Below are 23,885 nucleotides of genomic sequence, written 5' to 3'. Positions count from 1 at the left end.
TACCTCTCCCCATCTGGATCTCTCCATTTCCCTCGGGGATACCACACTCACGCCGTCACCCAGTGCAAGGAACCTCGGTGTGGTGATGGACAGCAGACTGTCCCTTTCCGAGAACATTGCGGCGGTGACCCGGTCTTGCAGGTTCTTCCTATACAACATACGGAGAATCCGCCCCTTTCTCACCCCCTACTCGACCCAGCTCCTGGTCCAAGCGATGGTTCTGTCCCGCCTGGACTACTGCAATTCCCTCTTGGCTGGCCTCCCAGCGTCCGCCATCAGACCCCTCCAACTCATCCAGAATGCAGCAGCTCGTCTGGTCTTCAACCTTCCCAAATACTCGCATGTCACCCCCCTGCTTACTTCCCTCCACTGGCTGCCTGTCATGGCTCGCATCAAATTCAAAATATTGGTGCTAGCCTTCCAAGCAGTTAAAGGGTCTTCCCCAGCTTATCTGCAAAAAATCATCAGACCCCACACCCCTGCCAGACCTCTTCGTTTCAGCCTCCACAGGCCGCTTGGCACCTCCCCCTTTCAGAACCTCCACCTCACGCTCACGACTACTGTCTGTTCTGGCTCCACGATGGTGGAACGAACTCCCCGTTGAGGTCAGAACTATAGAATCTCTCCCCACCTTCAAGCGCAAGCTGAAGACACACCTCTTCAAGCAGCACCTCTCCCCATCCCTCCCTACCTCCCTGTGAACCTTAATTGTTGTCTCTGTGACTTGCTTTGTGTATCGGTATTTTTAGTTGGCTAGGTAAGCAGTGTTTGGATAGTTAACTTTGGTGACTTTTGCTCCGTTTGTTTGTTTGTTCAAAAAAAAAAAAAAAAAAAAAAAAAAAAAATTGGCCCTTGTCCTTATCTTTGTTGTACAGGTAGCAGTTGAAATTGAACTTACCTCTAGGGTCTTTCAGCGAACTTATCCCTGGTTATGGGTATGCACTTTGTTGTACGTCGCTCTGGATAAGAGCGTCTGCCAAATGCCAATAATGTAATGTAATGTAATTTTTCCGCCTGGTGCAGTTTCTTGGATTCAAATGACTTGGCGGGCTAGCCCTCATTCAAAATTCAGGTTTATTGGCACAGTGTTGCCACCCACTGTACTTATGATTGGATAGATAGTCAGGTAGGTTTTTGTTTGTGTGCATATATATATATGTATATATATATATGTATATATATATATATCATTCTAATTAGTGAGCCCCTGTACTATTTATTTTGTTTAAGCTCTGTTTGCTTTTGCTACTTTGTTTTGGGCAGCCCTTCGTTTCACTGACCTCAGTTGTGTTGAATGTTACGATTATTATTGTTATATATTGTAAATATTGTATATACTGCACTTCCACAAGTAAATATTTTTCACTTACAATTTCCTTTGTCTGGCTCTGTATATAGTAGCTATACTACCTGTGCTTGTGGTATCCTGCTTTGGGGCTAAATATATTTAACACCCAACCCGCAACACAGCCAAACAGTTACTCACCCCCACTGGGGTCGTAACAGTCTCCATAATATAGAAATTGAGCAATATACAGTCTTCGTTCTGTATTCTAGCACTTTTGAGCTTGAAGTACAGACTGGCAGCTTTAATTTTGGGGTATTTTCATCCACAACGGATGAATGGTTTAGAAATGACAGCTGATACACTTTCTAAACATTTAAATTCTAATGCAGAAAGTCTGATATCCATGTAATGTAGGAGGTTGGCTGAAAATAAAAATAGCAATTCTGAAGATTTCCATCTTTGTCTTGATTTTTCTGAGGAGATACCAGCATTATGGATGTGACAACATTGCGTTAGGAATGTGACATCTGAAATGCATTGTTTGACAATCTACTTCCCAATAAAATTCTATAACACATTTGCTGTCATCTGAAATGGTTCGGAAAGTTTTAACATTAATTTAACATTAACATTGAAATGGTTTTCAATGTTTTCAAGATAGCCGCCATGTAGCACTGATTTCAACGGTAATGCGTAATACGATTTTTAAAGGTACAATAGGTAAAACATTGTTAGACCATTGTAAAAACCCTCCTGTACAATAATTCAAGCTAGTAATCAGCAAGTAATCCTTAGATCGTACATCTCCTGTGGTTAAACCATATAAAATGAGACCTAAGTGTCAAGTGCTTAGTGACAAATCTCGGGGCAAGACAAGGGTACGACTTTTCCAAAATGGAGAACACTGCAGGACCGATTTCGGAGAGATGCGGATCTGGCTGGATTTCTTCTGGACAGGTAAGCAAAATCCCCAGCTACCCTGTCAGCAAACTAGCCAATTTGCTTCTTGTTTCAGTGGTCGCTCATCTTGCCTGCAATTGCTACCGTGTTTCTATTGCTTCAGATGGATATTTGTTCGGAAATTCGGGATGCTGAATATAGCTACATTTTCTTGTTGCTATCGATAGCGATCTGGTATTGTTTAACAACTAGATATGTAGTCTTCACTTGGATAATAAGATTAGTATAGAGTTTCAGAGATAAGGAGTCTGGGGTGCAATTTTGGCAGCTATGCATTTTCCATTGATCTCTTTCCTTGTTCAATCATGTGTGTTTAGCTCAGACAAAATTTGTATCAAATTGTTAAGTTACAGTTCCAATGTTTAAGGAAGACCATTATATCTTAGTTACATAGCCAACTAGTTACATAGCCAAATAACTTTCTTGCTCAAAAAATAGTTGGTTAGCTAAAGTAAAAAAATATATATAAAGTTTTGTGTTGCACAATAAAGTCAACATTTCAAAAAGTCTGCATCAAGTCACCAGTTCGGCAAACATTTTCTTACTAGAACACTACGAAAAGGCGGCAGGCTCAGGCTTTCCAGCTATCGCCATTTGTCACTGTCAACATCAGCGTGTTCACAGAGAAGGGGGAGGTTACACAGTGTTGTGGTTTCAGGGTTTCTGTTGCTGCAATTCCTCTCTTGACTGCGAATAGTCCAAAATTGCCTTTTGTATTTGAGCATGTTCCTGTTCGCCTACAATTGATCAGATTTCAAAATGGTCACAATCGACTGTTTGTGGCATAAGTTTAATTGGGACGTAAGTTTGTTCATTGTTTTCATACTCAGGTTGACATTACTGTGGAATTGCCCATTTGCTTTATTTGCTTTCTTTTCACTCCTGTGGCACTCTGATGATGTCTGCAGTTCAGTTCAGTCATTTATGCAAATTAACTGTGCGCTCATGGAAGGCGGTGATGTCACAATAGCCTGTGCTATTGTTCATTAACACTCAGTGACCACTTTATAAGGTAGACCTGTACACCAGCAATCTAGGCATTTAAGCATCAGAGTATTAGCATTAGTAGCATTAGTCCACAGAGATGGCACAATCACACTCAGCATTGTCTTTAGGAAATGTACATCTCTAGTTTATTGTTTTATTATCGTCTTTACAGTGCTAAGTGGTATGTTTAACCTTTGTATTTCTCTTGTACCATTACGACTCCTGAATTGAGTTCGCTCATCCCATGCTGATGGAAGACAAAAGGATTTTGCATGCTAATGCCTTATGCTTTAACTCTAGTGAAACAAGTGACACGATTAACTAAAATAAGTCGTTATATTACCAATTTTACTTTGAATTTATTGAAAATAATTGCTAACCTTTTTTCTTAATTTTTATCAATAGAGGCAATAATTCTGGAGCCCACTGGAGATGGCGTCATCGTCAAACCATCCACAACAGCCAGTAACCTTCAATCATCTTTCGATTCCTCGCTCAGCTTTGCACTCCGAATCACCTCCCTCACTATGGCACCTGTTGGTCTTTACAGAGCGAAGAGTACAATGGAACAATGGAAATTGCCTTGCCAAAGTGAACCTCCGACCATTGGTCCCGGGACCGCGGGGAATTAAACACCCAGTCAAAGGGCTCGCGCTTTGCAGGGAAGCACTGTCTTTACAGCTTGAGCCACCCGGAGGCTCCAATTGTGTGTTGTTTTATGTTTGCTGTGTGCAGTCGGGACAATAGGACTAAAATTCCATACAAGCCATAGGAAACTCTTGACCCACTTTGCAAGTGACTTTGGACACAATCTCAGCCATAATTTTCAGCACTAATTCAATAAAACTACCAATAAAAAGAGGGGCAACATTCTCAAGACGCTCGACTCACTCTCTTCCCTCTCTCACGTGCAACATGAATAACGGGAACAGTTCCCAAGGCCTGCTAAACCAATTGACGCAAGCTAACATATGAGGGGTTGAGGAGCCAGGCTGTTAATTTTCAGATCCGAAAAACTATTACAGATCACATTTTGAGATCAAGACTAATTAGGAGAAACTGATTTATTTACCTTAAACATCACAACCCGAGGACTCTCACACACACACACACCACACATATATATAAAAAGAGATTTAACACGGTGTCAATAGCAGCTTATAGCAGGACCGAATGCACATGAATAAAGCAAAATACTAGCAGTCACAGAAACATTTAAAAACATCTGACCTGAGGCTTCAAGCTCGCTTTGGCTGCAGGACGGGTCATCCAGGCAGAGATCCACCAAAAGGACATGGCCCACGTCTGTGATCACTGCCACCACGCCAAAGAACCAGCGCAGACTCTGGTGCAGGTGCTGGGTGCTGGTGCTGGCTCCCCCATAGCTCACCAGTGGTTCGATGGCAGTGATCTGCCAGAGGGTGAAATGCGGTTAACATTTGCATTTCATTCATTTCGCAGACGTCCTTATTCAGGACTTTCAATGCAAGAGATGACGAGTCCATCCATGTTATATGGTTAATCCATTCCATCTTTTGCAGAAAGTATTAATGATGCTAAGAGAATGATGCTCATGAACAGACACATAAATCAGCACTAGTATATAGCTTCACTAGCTTCATAGCACTTGACAGGTGCTGCAGTAATACTGCGGGAGTATGAGGTACCGGGGCCGTTGTTACGGGCCATCCGGTCCCTGTATAACCAAAGTGAGAGCTGTGTCCGCATCCTCGGCACAAATTCAAGCATTCCAGTGGGTGTTGGACTCCGCCAAGGTAGCCCCTTGTCACCGGTCCTGTTTGTGATATTCATGGACAGGATCTCAAGGCGCAGCCTGCTGGCTTCATCGGACTGTGACCTTCAGCACGCACTGGAGCGGTTTGCAGCCAAGTGTGAAGCGGCCGGGATGAGAGTCAGCACCTCCAAGTCCGAGGCCATGGTTCTCTGCCGGAAAATGGTGGATTGCTCCCTCCAGGTTTGGAACGAGTCATTGCCCCAAGTGAAGGAGTTCAAGTATCTCGGGGTCTTGCTCACGAGTGAGGGTAGAAGGGAGCGTGAGATCGACAGGCGGATCAGTGCAGCGTCAGCAGTAATGCGGGCGTTGCACCGGACCGTTGTGGTGAAGAGGGAGCTGAGCCGGAAGCCTCTCAATTTACCGGTCGATCTACGTCCCAACCCTCACCTGTGGTCACAAGCTTTGGGTAGTGACCGAAAGAACGAGATCGCGTATACAAGCGGCCGAAATGAGCTTCCTCCATCGGGTGGCTGGGCTCAGCCTTAGAGATAGGGTGAGGAGCTCTGACATCCGGAGGGAGCTCGGAGCAGAGCCGCTGCTCCTTCACGTCGAAAGGAGCCAATCGAGGTGGTTCGGGCATCTGATCAGGATGCCTCCCGGGCGCCTCGCTTTGGAGGTTTTTTTATTTTTTATTTTTTTTACTTTAGTCAGCGGGCCTTCTTGTGAAGCAAGGTGAAGGGAAAACAGCGAAACAAGATTAACTCGGCTTAATATTGAAGGCTTTTTTAAAACTTTTTTTATTTATTTATTTGTTTATTTTTAACTCTATTTAGGTGGCCTGTACAATGTTCACAAATTTGGGGAGTTCCTTTCAATATGGCAGATAGATATTAAAAAAGATGAGAAATTACCATATGACATTTGCTTACATTGAAACACATTATTGAATAAGGCAGCTACTCTACCCCCTTTCCTCTCAACTGTACCAACATGCGCAGGTGCTGTTTCAATAAGAATTTGTGCACCTGCATATTTATCTAACCATGTCTCATTTAAAAACAAAATTAATTGAGAAGTAATTAAATTGTTAATTAAGTTTACTTGTTAGCTAAAGATCTAACATTTAATAGGGCTAGTTTAATTATTATCCATCTAACTATTATTAACAGGTTCAAAGCTGGCTGTTGTAGACAGGGTATTGAAACCAGATGAGAAAAGTTAACTGAACGATCGGAAAAGGATGCATTTGTTCTACATCTAGCCCTAGACATAACAGGGATTGGGAAGTGTAAAAACACATCAGTTACACAAGGTACGTGAAAATTTTTTTAAAATCCTGACAAATATGTAACAGAAAAAAAAACATTCAAATCTAAAAGGTTGAGATAAGAAAGGACAGCAAGCAAGCAAACTACACAGGCAAAAATAAAATACATTAAATAAATAAAAACTTCCAATGGTGTAAGAATTCATGAATACATTTCAATAGTTCCCCACAATCGATCAATCTCACTAATTAATGAAATAAAACTAACAGAATGCACTGAACTGATAAAGCAGAGGAAAGGGGAAGAAGGAGGGAAAAGGGACTCACCCTTCCTGGGATGACCACAGCCTTGACAACGCGGGAGATGGACAGATCATACAGGCAGAGGATGCTGCCCGCCGATTCCTCCAACGCAACCAACAGGCCCAACCTCTTCAGCCAGTAGAAGTCATGCACGGCCAGCACATTTGGTGCATTCTCATTCACACCACTGAAGCGATAAGCTGAGAACCGTTCCCCTGTGGTCGCCTGGATCACTTCCAGATGGGGCCCGCAGGCCAGCCAGGCTAGCCCGCTCTTCCCTGGGGGTGAGGAATTGGGTATCATGAGAATCAACAACTTTGGTAGGCCATACTTCAGGTTATGCCAGATAGCAGGCCCAATAAAAGCATAAGGTGTCACCGCAGAATATAGAAAAATCGCCCTTTCATTGGAGGGGTTTCAAACCTGCAGCAGTGATCAACTTCCTCACTTATACCACAATTTTACACCGCAGGAGCCACAAGTCACTAAAAACTGTAATTGGAATCAGCTTTTTCTATATCATGGTGTGCTGTGAGGTAAATGGGTCAATTGGTTGACACAAACGGGTAAATCGGTTGCCTGTATTTTCCTGCAAAAAATGTAGAACAAGGATCTTTTGCCATATTATTACTCCGTACTGCTCATTTACTTCTATAAGGCAACATGTTTGTTTCAGGAAGCGTTATTCTCTGGCGGCATTGTTCACGACCCCAACTGTTTCCCACTGGATCAGCAGTGCCTGTGGGTGTGCATCAATGAGTTGCAGGATTCTTAAGTCGATGCACCACTGCTGGAAAAAAATTACACAAGATGCATATGCAGCAAGTCTATTTGTTTCTAAATGTTTTAACATACAAATTTACTATAAAATGATACAATTTATGTTTTATCATTATATGACTGTGTGCATTTCCCAAGACCCCGCCAATGGTTATTTAAGCAGGTTAAATACCCATTTACCATTTAAGCTGGTATAAAAAAAAATACAATGAAAAAAAAGAAAGAGAGAGAGAGAACTTTGAAAATGTAGCATTCATGTCTTATTTTTGTCGAGGGGCTGGTTGAATTTAGTAATATACAACTGACAGACAGAAGTGAATGCACCAAGCCATAGTACAATGGAAGCATAGAAGCCTGAACTATGGCATATGAATAACTCCCTGTTTCATTTCATGAAGTGTTATGTTTATTGGTTATATAATTTGACTAACCTACAACAACACTTTTTCAAAAGACAATCATTAATACCCAATGGGTAGGCAAACAGATGACTATTCTGAAACTTAATTAGTTCAGATTAGGCTGTTATTCTCATCATTGAGGAATGTCGGCTACATTGTGACAGCAACAATTCAAAAGTTTGATTACTGTTGCTGTGAACTCACAAGCTTGTAGCTTCAACTTTAGAGCTTTTCAGTTAGTGATGTGCAAAAATGTACAAATAATAATATCGAAGTGAAAGTGAATCCAACTTTTAAATGGTACGAAGTTAAACAAATCAAATTTTGAAGCAAGATCACTTTATTGACATATAACATTGACAGTTTCAAAATAATAAAAAAGGATAAAGGCCCTGTGGAAAAGTTTGGGAGCCCTGTCACTTGGTACTTTGTAGCTCCTGAACACTTCTGATGAGGTTTGTGGTTCAGTTAGACTCTGCGTTTGTCACTGCTGGTGTTGGAATAAACAGTTATAAAACGTATCAAAATTTTCATCCCGAGAAATGTCACATCTATTTTTCATGAAAACTGGCGAGGAATTCCCAGGGTATCAGCCATCTATTTTAGTTCCAATCCTGTTGGTCACCTATTTTTACTCCAGCCCTCGAGGTCAATACAAACTGCAACACGTTCAAAGATGTTGGATGCGTTTCATTAGCTCAGTGTTCAGTGCTCTGAATTTCCCAACAACCAGAGAGCAAATAAATTAACGCAGCAGTCTTAAGTGACTGAGACATAAGCTACTTGCTTCTTTAGGCCGCTTTATTATTTTATAAAAAACATAAAATAAATATTTTATAAAAATATAAAATTATTTTGCATGTTGTTTTTTGTTAACTCGCCATTGTCAAATTGAATACAGCTCATTCAATGACATATCTGAGAATAGCAATGTTGAAAACGTTACAGAACTACATATACATAACAATAGCAAGCTAGATAACCTAGCATCACAGTTCCTGCATGCTTTCTTTTAAGCTGTTTGTGCATGGCCGTTGTGCTGCCGTTCGGCTTCGGGGTGCTCTTCTGGCAGAAGGCTGTGACCGGAGCACGTAGACAGTAAGCAAGTCTGTGAGAAGACCGACATTAAAGCAACCTGGCTGAAAGAGCAGATTAACAGCTTTCGCTTTTTTGAGTTTATACAAATGTATTTTCAAATTCTAGTTCATTATTTGTGCCAATAAAACATGAGGGGGATTGGTGAAGATTATCGCTTCCTTAGACATTTGTCTGGGTGTTTGAAAGCACCATCTCTCTTGCATAATAAATCGCCTGTGAAAATCATCATCTCACTCCCAAAGGAGAGATGTCACTGCGTATTAGCTACGCCTTTTTTAAATAATCTTTTGATGGATGCGTGCCTTAGCCTTTAAGCTTCTACCCCTGGGTTTTTATTTGTTTTTCAGTAGGACAAATACACTGGCCTCCTGCCTCTCCAGTCCCAATCTATTTCTCAGCCTATCAAATTGTCTTTATTGGCATGATACAATATGCATATTTTCAGATTATGAAGAATACAATAGATAGAATAAATGTATACGAAATACAAACATAAAGCATATGAAGCTGATTTGAATATTAGTCTTCTGAATGTATCAATAAAGTTAGCTACAGTAAAATTAACAGTTGGTTGGCCTCTCTGTTAACTACATTAAGAAAAAGAATATGAAAGGTCAATTAATTCAGAAAAGATTATATGAGTAAATGGTTCGCAAACCTTGCTCCTGGTTTTTGTTCCAACCAGAGTTGCAATCCCATAATTTTAACAGACAGTTTTACCTGGTTATGTGCGTTTCGTGTCTAGGGGAATCATTTACCCTCTTAAGACATATTGGAAATGGCTATGCAAGGCATGAAGAATAAAAATCATATGCGGTGTTTCTTGTGCTATATTGCAAACTACTTAAAAAGGCAAACAAAATGTTTCAACTGATCAAATTAGGTGAATTAATAGGCTCCTAATTAGTTGTTCAACACATGTTTCAGTCTGGTCACATTATTTAGTAAAGTTTTAGTCCACACACCAGAAGTTAAAAATCTTGCACCAAAATCTCATTAGAATTACTTTTTCCTTCAGACCAGCAATCATAAAATCAGCACCTCAGATCCAAATGTGGCCCTGGTTTTCCTTTTCCCCAAGGTAATTATCTGAACAATTAGTTCTTCTGATTGGCCATGACCACATTGGCTAGCTGTGCGGGATCTCCCTGAACATCTTCTGGGTCAGGGGAGTGTGCCGTTTCTCCAGAGCCAGCTGTTTGTGGATGATGAAACTGTTCACCACTGCGATGTCAACGAAATGGAGGAACAGCTTCCGGGACCAGCGTGAGGTCTTCGGTGTGACACTGTAGTACTGGATGAGGGCATCTGACAGGTTAATACTCCCCATGTTACACTGGCACATAGACTGCAACAGCCTGCCACGACCAGCTGCCATCAGGGTTCTTCACACGCCGCTGTGTCGTCCTTCCACTGTACGTCTTGTGAATGGAAGAGCACATAGCGACATCCATAGTTTCCCTCCACTTCAGATACAGAAGGGAACTATCCCTGATCCATGTTCCCTCGCACAGCACTTCGCACAGACTCGATAGTGGATCTGGTCGAGCGGCCTGAAGAGTGCCTCACTGGTGTAGTTACCACACAAACATGGTAACCCGTTCCAAGGTACGGCACCCGAATGAGATTCATGACAGCATTGTAGCTCAGACCATTTCATAATGGAGGTGGAGGGTCCATCATCTTCACTCCTGCAGAAATATAATGAAATGTTAGAATAAAAACAAATTACATGACGGAAAACGCAATGTTCTGCCCTGGGATGACATTGTTTTACAGTTCTTGCCACTTATCCAAGGGAAATTTTACATTCATTCAATTCAATTCAATTTTATTTGTATTGCGCTTTTTACAAAGGGCCTTTGTCTGCTCAAGGAAGAAACCTTGAGCAGAACCTGACTCAGTAGGGGAACCAGAAAACCAGATTAAATAAAAGTACATAAATGTCCAATAACTTGAAGCACAGATGGCAGGAACATGTGATGCATATCAGCACACCATACATTTCAATAAACATTCTATGCCCTAATGTACAAGTATAGCCCATAGATAGTAAAAACACAGTATTCCACCGGAATCAGAGAGAAATAAATTGGTTTATCATCGCTAGCTAGATACAGTAGCTATCCCTCATAAGAGGCATACTCAGTTTTATTGGCAAAGGCTATCGGTTGTTGATCAAAATGTGGCAACGGAGAGGGAAAAAATAAGGCATACAATTGAAATATTACAAACAGTAATACTTACAGATCAAGGAGCACATCTTCACTGTGTTCATATGCAGCATCTGCCACAGAATCAATGCTCTGCCAGATCTGAACAAAGCCCCTTGCTTTCTTCTTCGGATTCACTCAAACCCATTTCAGCTAGGCAAGGATATGCCGCAGCCATATCGAGAAGTTCCAAAAAAGGATAATTACACAAGGTAGATGCATGTCTTTTTCTTTCTTACGCTGTGTGTAAGCCGTATGGAAGCGCTAACAGGACACACCATACATCGTTGGAGAGCTGATTATATCCTTCACTGAATGAAGGATGTTTCACACCGATCAGAATTAATAGGAACAACCTGCCATAACCAACATGTGGTTTCACACGCAGCCATTTCAGACCAAAGAACGTTACAATTGACCACTGAACCTTGAAAGGGACATCTCAAAATGCAAAACCACTGGTAAGATTTCATCTGTATTCCATATTTAGTCTCAGATATTGATAGAATTATGTGGTCTAATTATACAAGAATTCATCTAGTTTATTTTGGTAATATTATAGTGTTTTTTCACAACTGCGATTAATGTTTTTTTTGGCTTCAACTTATTGCTATGACGGAATACACATTTTTGGTGGTTAAATATTTGCTTGTATAGCATGAGACTGGGCTCGGGGGGCTGTTTGACCGGCGTACTTGAGGTGGCAGTGGCACCATATTTTCAACCCTTTCCCTGCATCACTTAGAAATGAATTTGCAACAAAAACATTGAGGTTTCCTTTCATAGTGTGTTTTCATGAACACTGAATGTCTGAGTCAAGTAGTTACCCCATACTTGATTATAATTTCAATTCTTATGTGTGATAATGTGAGAGAAGGGGAATTGTCAATCAAAATAAAATAAAAAAACTACATAGGATAACAGGATAGGAGAACAAACAAAAAACAAAAACAAAGTTGAAACAAACTGGAGGAATAAAACAATTAGGCAGACAGAAGAGGGTAAAGAAAATAAATAAATAAATAAATGGTCCGGGAGAGTGTTCCACAGACAGGGAGTGACAGCACAGAAAGCCCAATCCCTCATTGAGGAGAACAGTCTTACCAGTGGCAAATTTCCCATGAAGGACAGAGTCAAGCCTGATCTCATCCTCTCCGAGTGCATCCATAGTCACCTCTGGAAAGGGCAGCAAGCTGCTGGTGACATGAGCAGCCAGTTCACACATGCTACCTGGGGAGAAGACAAACTTAGATCAACTACAATCTAGAACTTGAAACAACTGTGGAAAGCACATGCATCTCCGAAATCCACTATCTGCATGTCCATTTGGTAGGGAGTTGGTTGAATGAGCCTCATTCATGTCCTCAGTGCCTCACGGGAGTTCCCTGAACTTCCGCGTTGTTCAAATCTGAACATGCTGTACCTTTGTCACCACACTCCAAAGATAAGAGGTCTTGAAACACAATTTGTGAATGGTAATACAGGAACATTAACAGAAAATGTAGCCTTTTAGCAAAAAACCAATATTATTAATGAACTGAGTGAACGTTAAAATTCACCCTCATGCTGACATCTTGCTTTAAGACCCCAAACTTTACAACAGGCCTGGCTATTTACTTTTTGGTTAGAATTGGAAGTAACATCCGAGTCCTGCACCTTGATCTGGCTTTTTTCTTCTTCTTCTTTTTTTTTTTTTTAATCTCTGGCCTTTTTTGCCATTTTGGTAGGAAACAAGCTGGGGTTTGGTATTTACATTCATCCATATCAATTAACATTTTGACTCATAAGTCCAGAGAACTTGCTGCCATTTTTCTGCACCCCAGTTCCTTTGTTTTCGTGCATAGCTGAGTCATTTGGCCTTGTTTCCACGTCGGAGGTATGGCTTTTTGGCTGCAATTCTTCCATGAAGACCACTTCTGACCAGACATCTCTGCACAGTACATGGGTGTACCTGGGTCCCACTGGTTTCTGCCTATTCTGAGCTGATGGCACTGCTGGACATCTTCTGATTGCTAAGGGAAGTAAGCATGATGTATCTTAGCTGCACTAAGTTTCCTTGGTCGACCAGTGTGTCTACAGTCCTCAACGTTGCCCGTTTCTGTGTGCTTCTTCAACAGAGCTTGGACAGTACATCTGGAAACCCCTGTCTGCCTTGAAATTTCTGCCTGGAAGAGACCTTGCTGATGCAGTATAACTACCTTGTGTCTTGATGCCTCTTGTCATGGTGTATGTCTTCTGACATTAAACTGTCTTCAGCAACCTCAACTTGGAAGCTTGGAGTTTGGCTGTTTCTCACCCAGTTTTAACCCTCCTACACAGCTGTTTCTGTTTCAGTTAATGATTATGTTTCAACCTACATATTATCCGTCGTATCCGTCATCTTCTAACAGAGAAAGCCACCCAGCTCCTAGTCCAGGTGCTCGTCATTTCCCGCCTGGTTTACTGAAACTCCCTCCTAGCCGGTCTCCCAGCGTGTGCCATCAAGCCCCTCCAGCTGGTCCAGAATGCTGCAGCCCGCCTGATCACCAGTCAGCCCAGGTCGGCTCATGTCACCCCGCTTCTCATTGGCCTCCACTGGCTTCCTATTGCCGCATGCATCAGATTCAAGGCCGTAGTGTTGGCATTTCAGGTTGCTCAGGGGACTGCCCCACCTTACATACAATCCTTGATCACTCCCTACTCCCCAGCTAGAGCACTCCGGTCTGCCAGCTCTGGTCGCCTTATGGTTCCCTCTCTACGAGCAACTGGCAGTCGAGCTGCACGTTCACGCCTGTTTTCCGTTCTGGTTCCTCAGTGATGGAATGACTTACCTACCACTGTCAGGACAGCAGAATCCCTCCCCCTATTTCGACGCAGACTAAAAACACACCTTTTCAAACTGTACCTTAGTCCTCCCTCCTGATTTCCCCTGCCCCCCTTTCTGATATCCCTATCCCTTCTTGTCTAACCCCCCCAAAAAAAAGAAGAAAAAAAAAAGAAATGAAATTGCACTTATTATGACTATATGTTTAGAACAGCACTTCATGTGTATTTTCCTAGTGATGGATTTGATGCTTTGACTTGTGGAAGAATCTATGCACTTGGAAGTCGCTTTGGATTAAAAGCGTCTGCCAAATGACTAAAATGTAATGTAGGGTTTTTAATAAATGTCAGCAAGCGGATTTACATAAAATGGTAAATGGTTGGAATTTTTATAGCGCCTTTATCCAAAGCGCTGTACAATTGATGCTTCTCATTCACTCATTCATACACACACTCACACACCAACGGCAATTGGCTGCCATGCAAGGCTCGTCAGCTCGTCAGGAGCATTTGGGGGTTAGGGGTCTTGCTCAGGGACACTTCAACACAGCCCGGGCGGGGGATCGAACCGGCAACCCTCCAACTGCCAGACGACTGCTCTTACTGCCTGAGCCATGTCGCCCCCAATTACATTTTATAGTCATTCAGCAGACGATCTTATCCAGAGCAACATACAATAAAGTGCAAATCAGAACCAGGCACTTTGTGTTGAAAACGCGAGAGTTGAGTTACATGATGACAGATCCGAATTTCAGCTTTTATTTCCCGGTATTTTGATCTAGATTTGTTAAACTACTTAGAACATATCACCTTTCATATCAGACCACCAAATTTGGTGAGCAAAAGTATTGGTGTGACTGACAGGTGTTTCTTTTTGCCCAGATGTGTCCCATTAGATTGAATGGTTAAACAATAAACTGTTTCTACTCTTGGTTTTAGCATTAGGTTTTTCCTGTGTAGGCAATACATTAAATAAAAATAAATGTAATTTTATAGGCTAATGCAGTTAGCGGTTATTAGCCACGGGCTTCTTGGCAATTAAGTGCAAAACCGGAAATGTAAAATATTTCTGTGCACTAAGCCACACATTCAGCTTCCAGGTATTTAGCAAATTGCTATTTAATATACTACCTCATTTTGCGCTCACTTCAAAACTTGTAACCAACGTCTTTGTTAATTTCCTATGTCACACTTGTAAGCACCATGAGTTAAGGAAAAGAGAAATCACTCCTGGGTTTTTGTCATCAGTTTTTGTAACGGGTTCCGATCCAATTTTTTAAAAGGTTAACCGATATTGCTTATGACCGCTTAACTGAATTACTGAGAAATTTAATTGCATTTTCAAACTTTATGAAATGCATTGGTTAAAATTATTATTCTTCATGTTTTCATCCCTCATCCCTATGGCTTCTTCCTGATAGACTTGATTGGCATGCAATCTGTAAATATGCTGCTCTGAACAATTTTGGAACAGACCGGCTTGTGCACTCAAAATTACGCGGTCGCGCATTATTTGGCTGATAGAATATAACACCATGTCTATTTTACCATAGGCGACTGGTCTAATGATTTTACTTTCCTGCCAATACAGGTCTCTGTAGAATTTGATATATTTTCATGAAACGCTAAAAGCATTCATTTTATGTGGTGTTTCCATTTTAAACCCCCTGAAATGTCAAGATTGCTTGGTCAAACTACTGAAGCTTGTTGATTGCCAGTTTAGAATAGTTCAGAACCGCAATAATATGCCTCGTGATGAAGGTGCATTTATTTTAAACTGAGCTTACGATTATCGGTTACAAATCAGTTTCGGTTAACCGTTCACACCATTTCATGAGGTGAAACTTCAGTTGACACAAATTTAAACGAGCGTAACCACACCATCAGTTCTTGCAAATATTGCTTATTTCCATGATAAAAACCTGAACTCCCAATTTGGTAGCCAATTGTACCCTATGTAATCCAATTAGTGTTAGCTGGGGATTCACCACTTACGGCCCCGTCCCTTCAGCGGCCCAGATGGATGCGATCCTGAAAACAACACGCCTTCTTCAAGCGGTCTCGTCTCACAGCCTGCGACTGCAATTCCGAGGTGCATGCACATGGCGATCCTACTAGCCCCTGCTGAGTCCCTCCCTCAGAGCAGCGAGCCAATTATGCCGCTCTGGGCAAACTAAGCTTTTGACAGGACCAGAAATCGGACCCCGGTCCTCGGTGTGCAACTGTAACAAACTGATGCCTGCATCAAGGTCCGTTACCTTAGCTGGGCGCCACCGTGGCCCCTATTTCTTATTAAACTGCGAGTGCTTTCCTGGAGACATTAACCAATTTATCACCTTTTAGGTCACCTTAAATAATACACCTTAGCAATATAAATGGTCACGTTTTGAACAGCTAGAATAGACGAAATTACTAACATCACAGAGAAAATTTTTTATTCAATTTAAAATGTAAATAAGAGAAATATGAATTCGGCACCTAGTGTCTGTATAATCCACAAAAAAAGGGGCTATATTTTGGCCCAGTGGGAATGTCAGCCTACTCAGAGGAGTAGAATACTGATGAAAAAATCAGCTTAATGTCAAGCTCTGTGCACCGTTTCACAAAGCAGGATTACTTTGCTGAATAAATGTACTGATCAACTACATTAACTTAAGGGAACAGTCAGCCCTGAGCCTTGTTTTCCTCTTGAAGAAAACCGAAAATATATTGTGATATAGATTTTTGGCCATATCGCCCAGCGCTAAACCACACACAATTCAACTGCAGAGATTTATCTGAAACTGCTATGTTCCTGTCCACCAGTGGACAGCAAATTAAATGACGACAATAGTTTACAAACCTGCATGAACACTGGAATAATTATTTTGAAAAATACTGGACAAAGAAATGCACTTACGATTATAATAAACATTCTACCAGTAAGACACATTAGACTGCTCAATTGTGTACATGTAATAGCTTGCAAACAGGAAGGTGGAATGGTTATTATTTGTTTCAGAGAAATGCTAATTATTTCATTTGTATATGTTGTATATGTTGATATTACATCTCACATATATTATGGCAAAAAGAGAAATTCTTGCAGAATATTGCATTAATCATCAAACTGTGACTAGCCTTGAAATCGAAAGATTGGCTGTGGAGAGCAGTGATGAGCAGCATTTCGCCAGACAATTGCGCTACTTTGCTACACTGGTCAAGTGTAGTAAAGCACCACATTACATGACATATCCTTAAACAGTCACCAGTACCAGTCAAAAGCTTGGATAGACCCTGCCCTTTCTCCTTTTTATTATTACATTACATCAATGGCATTTGGCAGACACTCTTATCCAGAGCGATGTACAGGTGATTACAGTAAGCAGGAGACAATCCTGGAGCAATGCAGGGCTAAGGGCCTTGCTCAAGGGCCCAACGGCTGTGCGGATCTTATTGTGGCTACACCGGGGATCGAACCACCAACCTTGTGGGTCCCAGTCATCTACCTTAACCACTATGCTACAGGCCACTACAGGATGCTACAGGCCGCCCTCAACTATGCATGATTGATGACAGAAAAAATAAATGAAACAATTCACATTGGTTCCGCACTGAATCAGCATAATTTACAGTTGAATCAAGTCCCACACCTCAATTACCACAGAGAACCATTCAAAGAGGTTTTTGTATCACTTGCACGACAACCTGACAGTAAGACATCCAGTCTCAGGTTATGATGATAGGTCACAGACATCAGGAAGTCATGGCATATAGCCTAAAGGATATTCAACCAAATATAAAAACAACTATTTTATTTGACTATGTTAATTTGTCTAAAACATTGAGATGGGGGGCTATGGATAAAAAGTGCTGTGAAAATTATAGATCATATTCTCCAATTCAAAATAATGTAAATCGTCAATCTTCTGTGAAATCCAACTATGTACCTCCTTCCAAACTGACTGGTAAGAATACAACAGACGGTCAACTGTTTCATCGTCTTCAGAACAGAATGTGCATAGGTGCACTACAAAAAACTTTTAATCAAAAATTCCCAGTCATGATTTTATAATGGGTTTTTGTTCTTTTTTTGAGAGAGAAAATTGTATATTCGAAGTACACATAGCGAGTCAACCAGCCGCCAGCTGGCATATTCCGAGTACACATCGTGAGCACACATCCATCAGAGTGAGTCGAAACCCCATAATTCCTTTCCAGAACACTGTCTAGAACTTCAGCATTGTTATGGTGGATGACAGCAGCGGGATAGCAGACTCAAGTCCATCTATATCCTGAAGGGGCAAGTAGGGCCGCATCTGTTTCTGGATTTCAGACCTTCTGCTCTTAATTATCAAAATTGGCCAATCATTATGATCATTTTCTATTTTGAGAAACGAGAAGTTGAAATATCCGATTTGACTAATGAAATCACTTAATGTGTACCTACCATATTCATGTTTGTAAGTGTAAAGGTATTAAACCCTACCTTTCCTTATTAATAAATGAAATGAAGAATTATCATCTATCCCTTCAAAAAATACAATGTAAAAATAGGAATATTGAAAATGTCTCAGTCTTTGATATAATCTGACAGTATATGTGCACAGCATGGATTGTGTAATGTTTATACCCCAATGTATGGTCTGTGCTCTATTTTGTCATTTGATTAGTCTAAGTGCAATGTAGCGTTCCCATTTTGTATTGTGCATTGAATTATTGCAATAAATAATTTCCCTTCCCTCAGTGAAGCCTGGAAGGCAGCAGCTTTTAGAACTAGAAAACTTCATAACAGATTAGCAATCTAGCTAGTTGAGTAACAGATACACATTCATATTTGATAAAAATACATTAAAGAAAACCTGCCTGCAAAGGAGGCCAGGGTAGTCGTTAATTTAAATGGGCAAATCAGCTTTTTGGCACTAGAGGCTTGTTAACTTGCAATAGGAATTGTAAGCAGAGGTTGCTAAGATAAAATAATTTCAAAATCGACTGAACCAGAATTGTGTAGAAACAGTTAGCTAAATTGTGTTGTGCTTGGGGCTGTAATGCCAAATGTATTCAGGCACACAGTGGATCGGGATTTTTCCTCTTCTTAAAAGGGAGGATAACTCAGATCCTAGTCAATTTAGAGGGTGGTACCAGTTTTGACAGGTGCTTGGCACGGTCAACGAGAGCTGATACAGACATAAGTTTCAAAGTGTCAAAAGGATGGAGGAAAAAAACAAAACAAAACGGGAACTTATGATTGTATTGCTCATATCCTTCACACACGTTGTTGGCAGTTGACATTAGCTAATAAACACCAGACGTTCGGCGAAACACTGGGATTATAACTGTGCAAATATAAAACGCGGTGGTAACGTTACAGTAATAGTGTTTGCAATAATGGTTATTCTTGTTAATGCAGTTGGCTAGCTAACGTCAGCTACAACGTTAGGGAGGTGCTGACAGCTAACGTTGACGTTACATTACAGCTAGCTGGACCATATACATCATACATAGAATCATTTCATTCAGTTAAGACATCTTTATATTCCAATACTGACTTCGTTAAATGACATGGAAAACAATGCCTGCTATTCATATTCCTCAATGTCAGTAGGTAGCAGAGCCAGAGCCGTTATCAACCAGGAAGAAAGTTCTTTGCTGTTATGACGTCACGCTGATTACATCTATACCTAAAGTACATCCAGCAACCACTGGCTTCTGGGAGAATGTCAATCCCTGTCTGCAACCTTCGCACATCCCGCGCCTTCTGCACAACCCCTACAGAGACCCATTTTTACGAGTTCTCCGCAGAAGCATAACACAGCCCTAACGCTAAACAACAAATAGAGCTAGTCAAAAGTTTGACGCGCCAGTTTGACATGGTTACGAGGTTCCTCATGGGCCTAGCTAACCAAAATAGCTAACATTAGCTAGCCAACTTAACGTACACGCCAAATCCTATCATTGACAATCCTTGAGATATCGTTGCAAAAGTCAAGTAACGACGTTAACAGTAAGCAGACATGAAAAATGGACAGAAACGCATTTAGATCTGTTCCTGCACCATTTAAAAAGGTCCGTTTCGAACACGGAAATAACGTTCTAAGTTCGCTAGCTAACATAGCTGTCAACAATCAACGTGGAAAAACATAACGTTAGCTACTTTACCTGGTTAGCTATTACAGGTGACCACGTTACGAATCATGAGGAATCGTTTCGGTTAAGTAACAGGCTAGGAAGCTAGATAGTTATTAGCTATAGTTCACTTTTAGAGAATTGCTGTGCAATAAAGACGTCATTTCAATTAGCTAACATTCATTAACTTCGCTAACATTAGCCACCCGGGGTAATAAACAATTACACGACACCGAACACATTAAGCTAGCCCGTTGTAACTAACTGTAACTAGCTAGCTACCTCGCTAGCTACCAAGGAAAGTTCCCTCCCAAATTTCGGCTTGGGTAAGTTGCTGGTTTTTAACTCGCTTAACAAGGTAGACTAGCTAGCAACATAGTTAGCATAACTAACATAAAAAGACATTGACATTCGGTCCGTTAGTTTTTAGGCAGTTAGCAAGCCAATACCTTAGCTATGCGCTCGAAAGCATGTTTCACCAATTAAATTTATCCAGCGAACGAAACGCTAGTTGATAACTGCATCTTAACTTACCTGCGTCTCAGGCTCTATGAAATGATTTGCTAGCTAGCTAGCTAGCTAGTATAACTTAAAATACGTTAAATCTAAATGTAGCAACCGACTTGTGTTTGGTTACAATCCTATCTTCTCGCAGACACCTTTTTCTTCTTAATTTGTGAAAAATGACACCGCGTGATTCTCACCACGTAGTTACGAGGCCAGCTAACTGTTAGAGCCTCGACAATAATGAGCACATCGAAAGTACCTTCTTATTCTTTACATTTTTTGCGGATGAAACAAAGACGTTAAATCTGCATACCGCCACCTACTGAACTGGAGTGTGTATTTCGTGTAATTTCACCTTCGATATACAATTCTAAGAATACAGTGGCAACAGAGATATGAACGTAAATTTCCAAAGTTTTTTTGAGGAGTTTAAGTACCCAGTGCACATACTTATTGAACTGAAATATAACTGAAAAGGAAAATGATCACATGGTTCCATTCAAGCACATTCAATTAGGTTCTTCCACTAGTGGCCCTGCCATGAGATGGCTGCCATGGCCTGGAAATAGAATTATTGATGAGTCTGCCATGTATTTTCTATGAGTGTTGTCTAAACTCATCATACTCACTCCAGCGTGAATTACAGCCCCAAAGCTCACATTCCAGTCATCAATAGAAGCAGGTAATATCATTTTTTGGGTCAAATCTTTTTCTAGACTGAACCAAAAAGGATGAGAGATCATCAAAAAGAATGAAAAAATCACAGAATCAATGCAAGGAGTAAGCAAATCTCTGATTGGTTGAGGCAGGGGCTCATGCGTCCATAGTTACATCACTGTTTCATCACGTGACGAGGCCTCACTCCACTGTAGGTTCACACAAGCAGAAATCACCAAGCTGCAAATTTCACCAGGCTATTTTTTAACCTGAGATGGCAGTCAGGATTCGGGACCTGCAGCTGCAGCTGTAGTTTTAGCTAGCTCAATTCCAACTACTCAACTGTATAAGACTTGTATCTGGACAAGCTTGCACCAAGCCTCACCAAATAATGACTGGAGGCTGTTAAACTGACTCTGTGATCACATTTAATCAGTTACAATCTTGTATTAAATATATATTTTTGAGCACCATTAGGCACAAATTGGGCTATAGTTGGTTGTTGCCAATGGCATATTCCCACAATTGGTGTCATCCCACTTGAGGGAGGCACAGGGGAAAGGCCCCAGAGTGTTTGTCTTGTTTGTTTGTTGTGTGGATATATTTCCACAATCACAGAGTTTATTATTTTATTTCTGTATTCTTTTATCTATAACATGTTGTCTTTGTAATTCTTTGTAATTGGCTTATTGTAAAGCACTTATAAACAACTGTGCAGTGTGATAAGAAATTAAACCCCCATTCTGCTAAAACCCACAGCTGGAGTGCTACACTGTAAAACTTTGATGTAAATTTACAGTGAAATCTGAACAATATTGTGCTGTATTAATGTCATACAGTGTCATACTGTAAACTGCAATGCAATCTGGGAGATTCTTTTTTGACTACCGCACTTTAAGAGAATGCCATTATTTACAGGAATTTACTATAGCACTGTAAACAGCTGAGCATCTTGGGAAGGTTAAAGAAAAGTGTGTGATCTAAAATGAAAAAATTAAGTGACATAACAAGATCTTTTTTTATGCCAAAAGTTAGTTTTTGCAGCTTGCATTTTAATTTCTGTTGATTTCAACTTGGAAACAAATCTGCCAGCCAGTCTCTGTCACCACAAAGGCATGGCCACACTTCAACCTGCTGAGCCTTTTGTTACGGATGTCCCGAGCTGCATTGATAAGGCAACCTCCATTGCGTAACGTAAGTTAACCATTTTTATTCTGCCTTAAAGCATGAAAATGTTAGGAAATTGCATGCCATTATCCTTGTCAAGGAAACGAAAAAAATAATTGTGAGGCTTTCTCCAGTTGAATTTATATAACAGTGTTATAGCAAAGCTGTTAAAAAGCTTCATATTTGCAATTTTCTAGCTAGCTAGAAATTAGCACGTCAGCATTTTGTCTCAGTTTACATTAACATTAAAAGAACACTGTTGCTTTTGCTGGAAGATAATGTGACTATACTAATGTAGTGAGGTAGAAAGTCTAACCGAGTGCTTTGTGTTTTCCACATTGGCAAAAAGAGACCTTTCAAGAACTGTTTTTGTTGCTTTAAACATTACTGCTGCCTCAACTAATATTCATCATTCATTCATTTATTATCCTAACCCGCTTATCCTGAACAGGGTAGCAGGGGGGCTGGAGCCTATCCCAGCATACATTGGGCGAAAGGCAGGAATTACACCCTGGACAGGGCGCCAGTCCATCACAGGGCACACAGACCATTCACTCACACACTCATACCCACAGGCAATTTAGACTCTCCAATCAGCCTAACCTGCATGTCTTTGGACTGTGGGAGGAAATCCACAATATAAAAAATAGGTGTCAGCAACAGTACGGTACAAACTATGTTGCAATAATTAAAATGACAAAAGTGCTGTTACATTAAATGTCCACATGATGGCAGTCTAGCTTCACAAATGACGCAATCTTACGACCGCAATGGAGTTCTGAGAAATCGAAACTTAAGCAGTAACGGGAATTAGCATCCTACTAGCACTGAATGAACACTGCGGTAATTAAGCCAACATATTAAGATAATCAGATTGACATCATACACAGATAAGGCACTTAACATAACGATATATCCGTCCAACAACATCCTAGTTCGAAATGATAGCACAAACACAACATGGATGAGGGGACTACAGTTGACGTTAGTTAAGGAATGTCGGCTTTGTGCGGCTAGCGACAATTTACCACGGTTGAAGAACTAACAAATATTGGATAAGCAATTAACAGTGGTAAACGCAAATATACATCCTCTAAAGCTGTTACTTACTTAGTCAGTGACGCACACCAACACAAAGAAGGAAAATTAACATAAATACACCAGGCTAGCAGGAAAGAACTCGACTGCTATCAACAGCTCCGGATACAAACTGATTCCCGATGGGCCACAGTGCCCGCGGGAGCTCTGAGTCGACGACTTTGACGACTTGTCCAACTGCGAGGTCAGGAGTGGAGTTCCGCCACTTCTGGCGGAGCTGAAGACTGGGGAGGTACTTGCAGGTAAACTGCTCCCAGAACTGGTCGGCAAGCACCTGGCTGTGTTTCCACCACCGACGTCCTAGCAGGTCACCTGTAGACCAGAAGGGAGGCTGGTTAACTCTGAGCCATGCAGCAGGAAGGTCAGCCATTTGGGGAACCACAGGCTTGCTGCGCCACTTGCGGCACTCCCGACACTGACGTTGGTGTTTCTTGACTGCCTGGCGACCCTGGGGTATCCAGTAGGTTCTCCTGATCTCAGCGAAAACTCGCTCAGCACCCGTATGGAGTAGGTGGTC

The 23,885-nt window shown here is 41.1% G+C and overlaps 1 protein-coding gene across 1 annotated transcript in view; it reads right to left on the bottom strand.

The window, feature by feature from the left end:
- The window catches only part of ahctf1 (AT hook containing transcription factor 1), a 180,049-nt gene extending 159,350 nt beyond the window's left edge, over window positions 1-20,699 (bottom strand). Inside the window, exons 1-4 of the mRNA XM_061241130.1 lie at window positions 20,474-20,699; window positions 12,137-12,262; window positions 6,565-6,818; window positions 4,466-4,646 (exon numbers count right to left, since the gene is read on the bottom strand). Of these exons, the coding sequence (XP_061097114.1) occupies window positions 4,466-4,646; window positions 6,565-6,818; window positions 12,137-12,257 (556 nt within the window). The 5' untranslated portion in view covers window positions 12,258-12,262; window positions 20,474-20,699. The remainder of the gene's footprint in view (window positions 1-4,465; window positions 4,647-6,564; window positions 6,819-12,136; window positions 12,263-20,473) is intronic.
- Window positions 20,700-23,885: the final 3,186 nt, after the last annotated feature.

This window comes from Conger conger, chromosome 5 (assembly GCF_963514075.1).
Source record: "Conger conger chromosome 5, fConCon1.1, whole genome shotgun sequence".
NCBI classification, from domain to species: Eukaryota; Metazoa; Chordata; class Actinopteri; order Anguilliformes; family Congridae; genus Conger; species Conger conger.
This window is presented reverse-complemented; position numbering and strand designations above follow the sequence as displayed.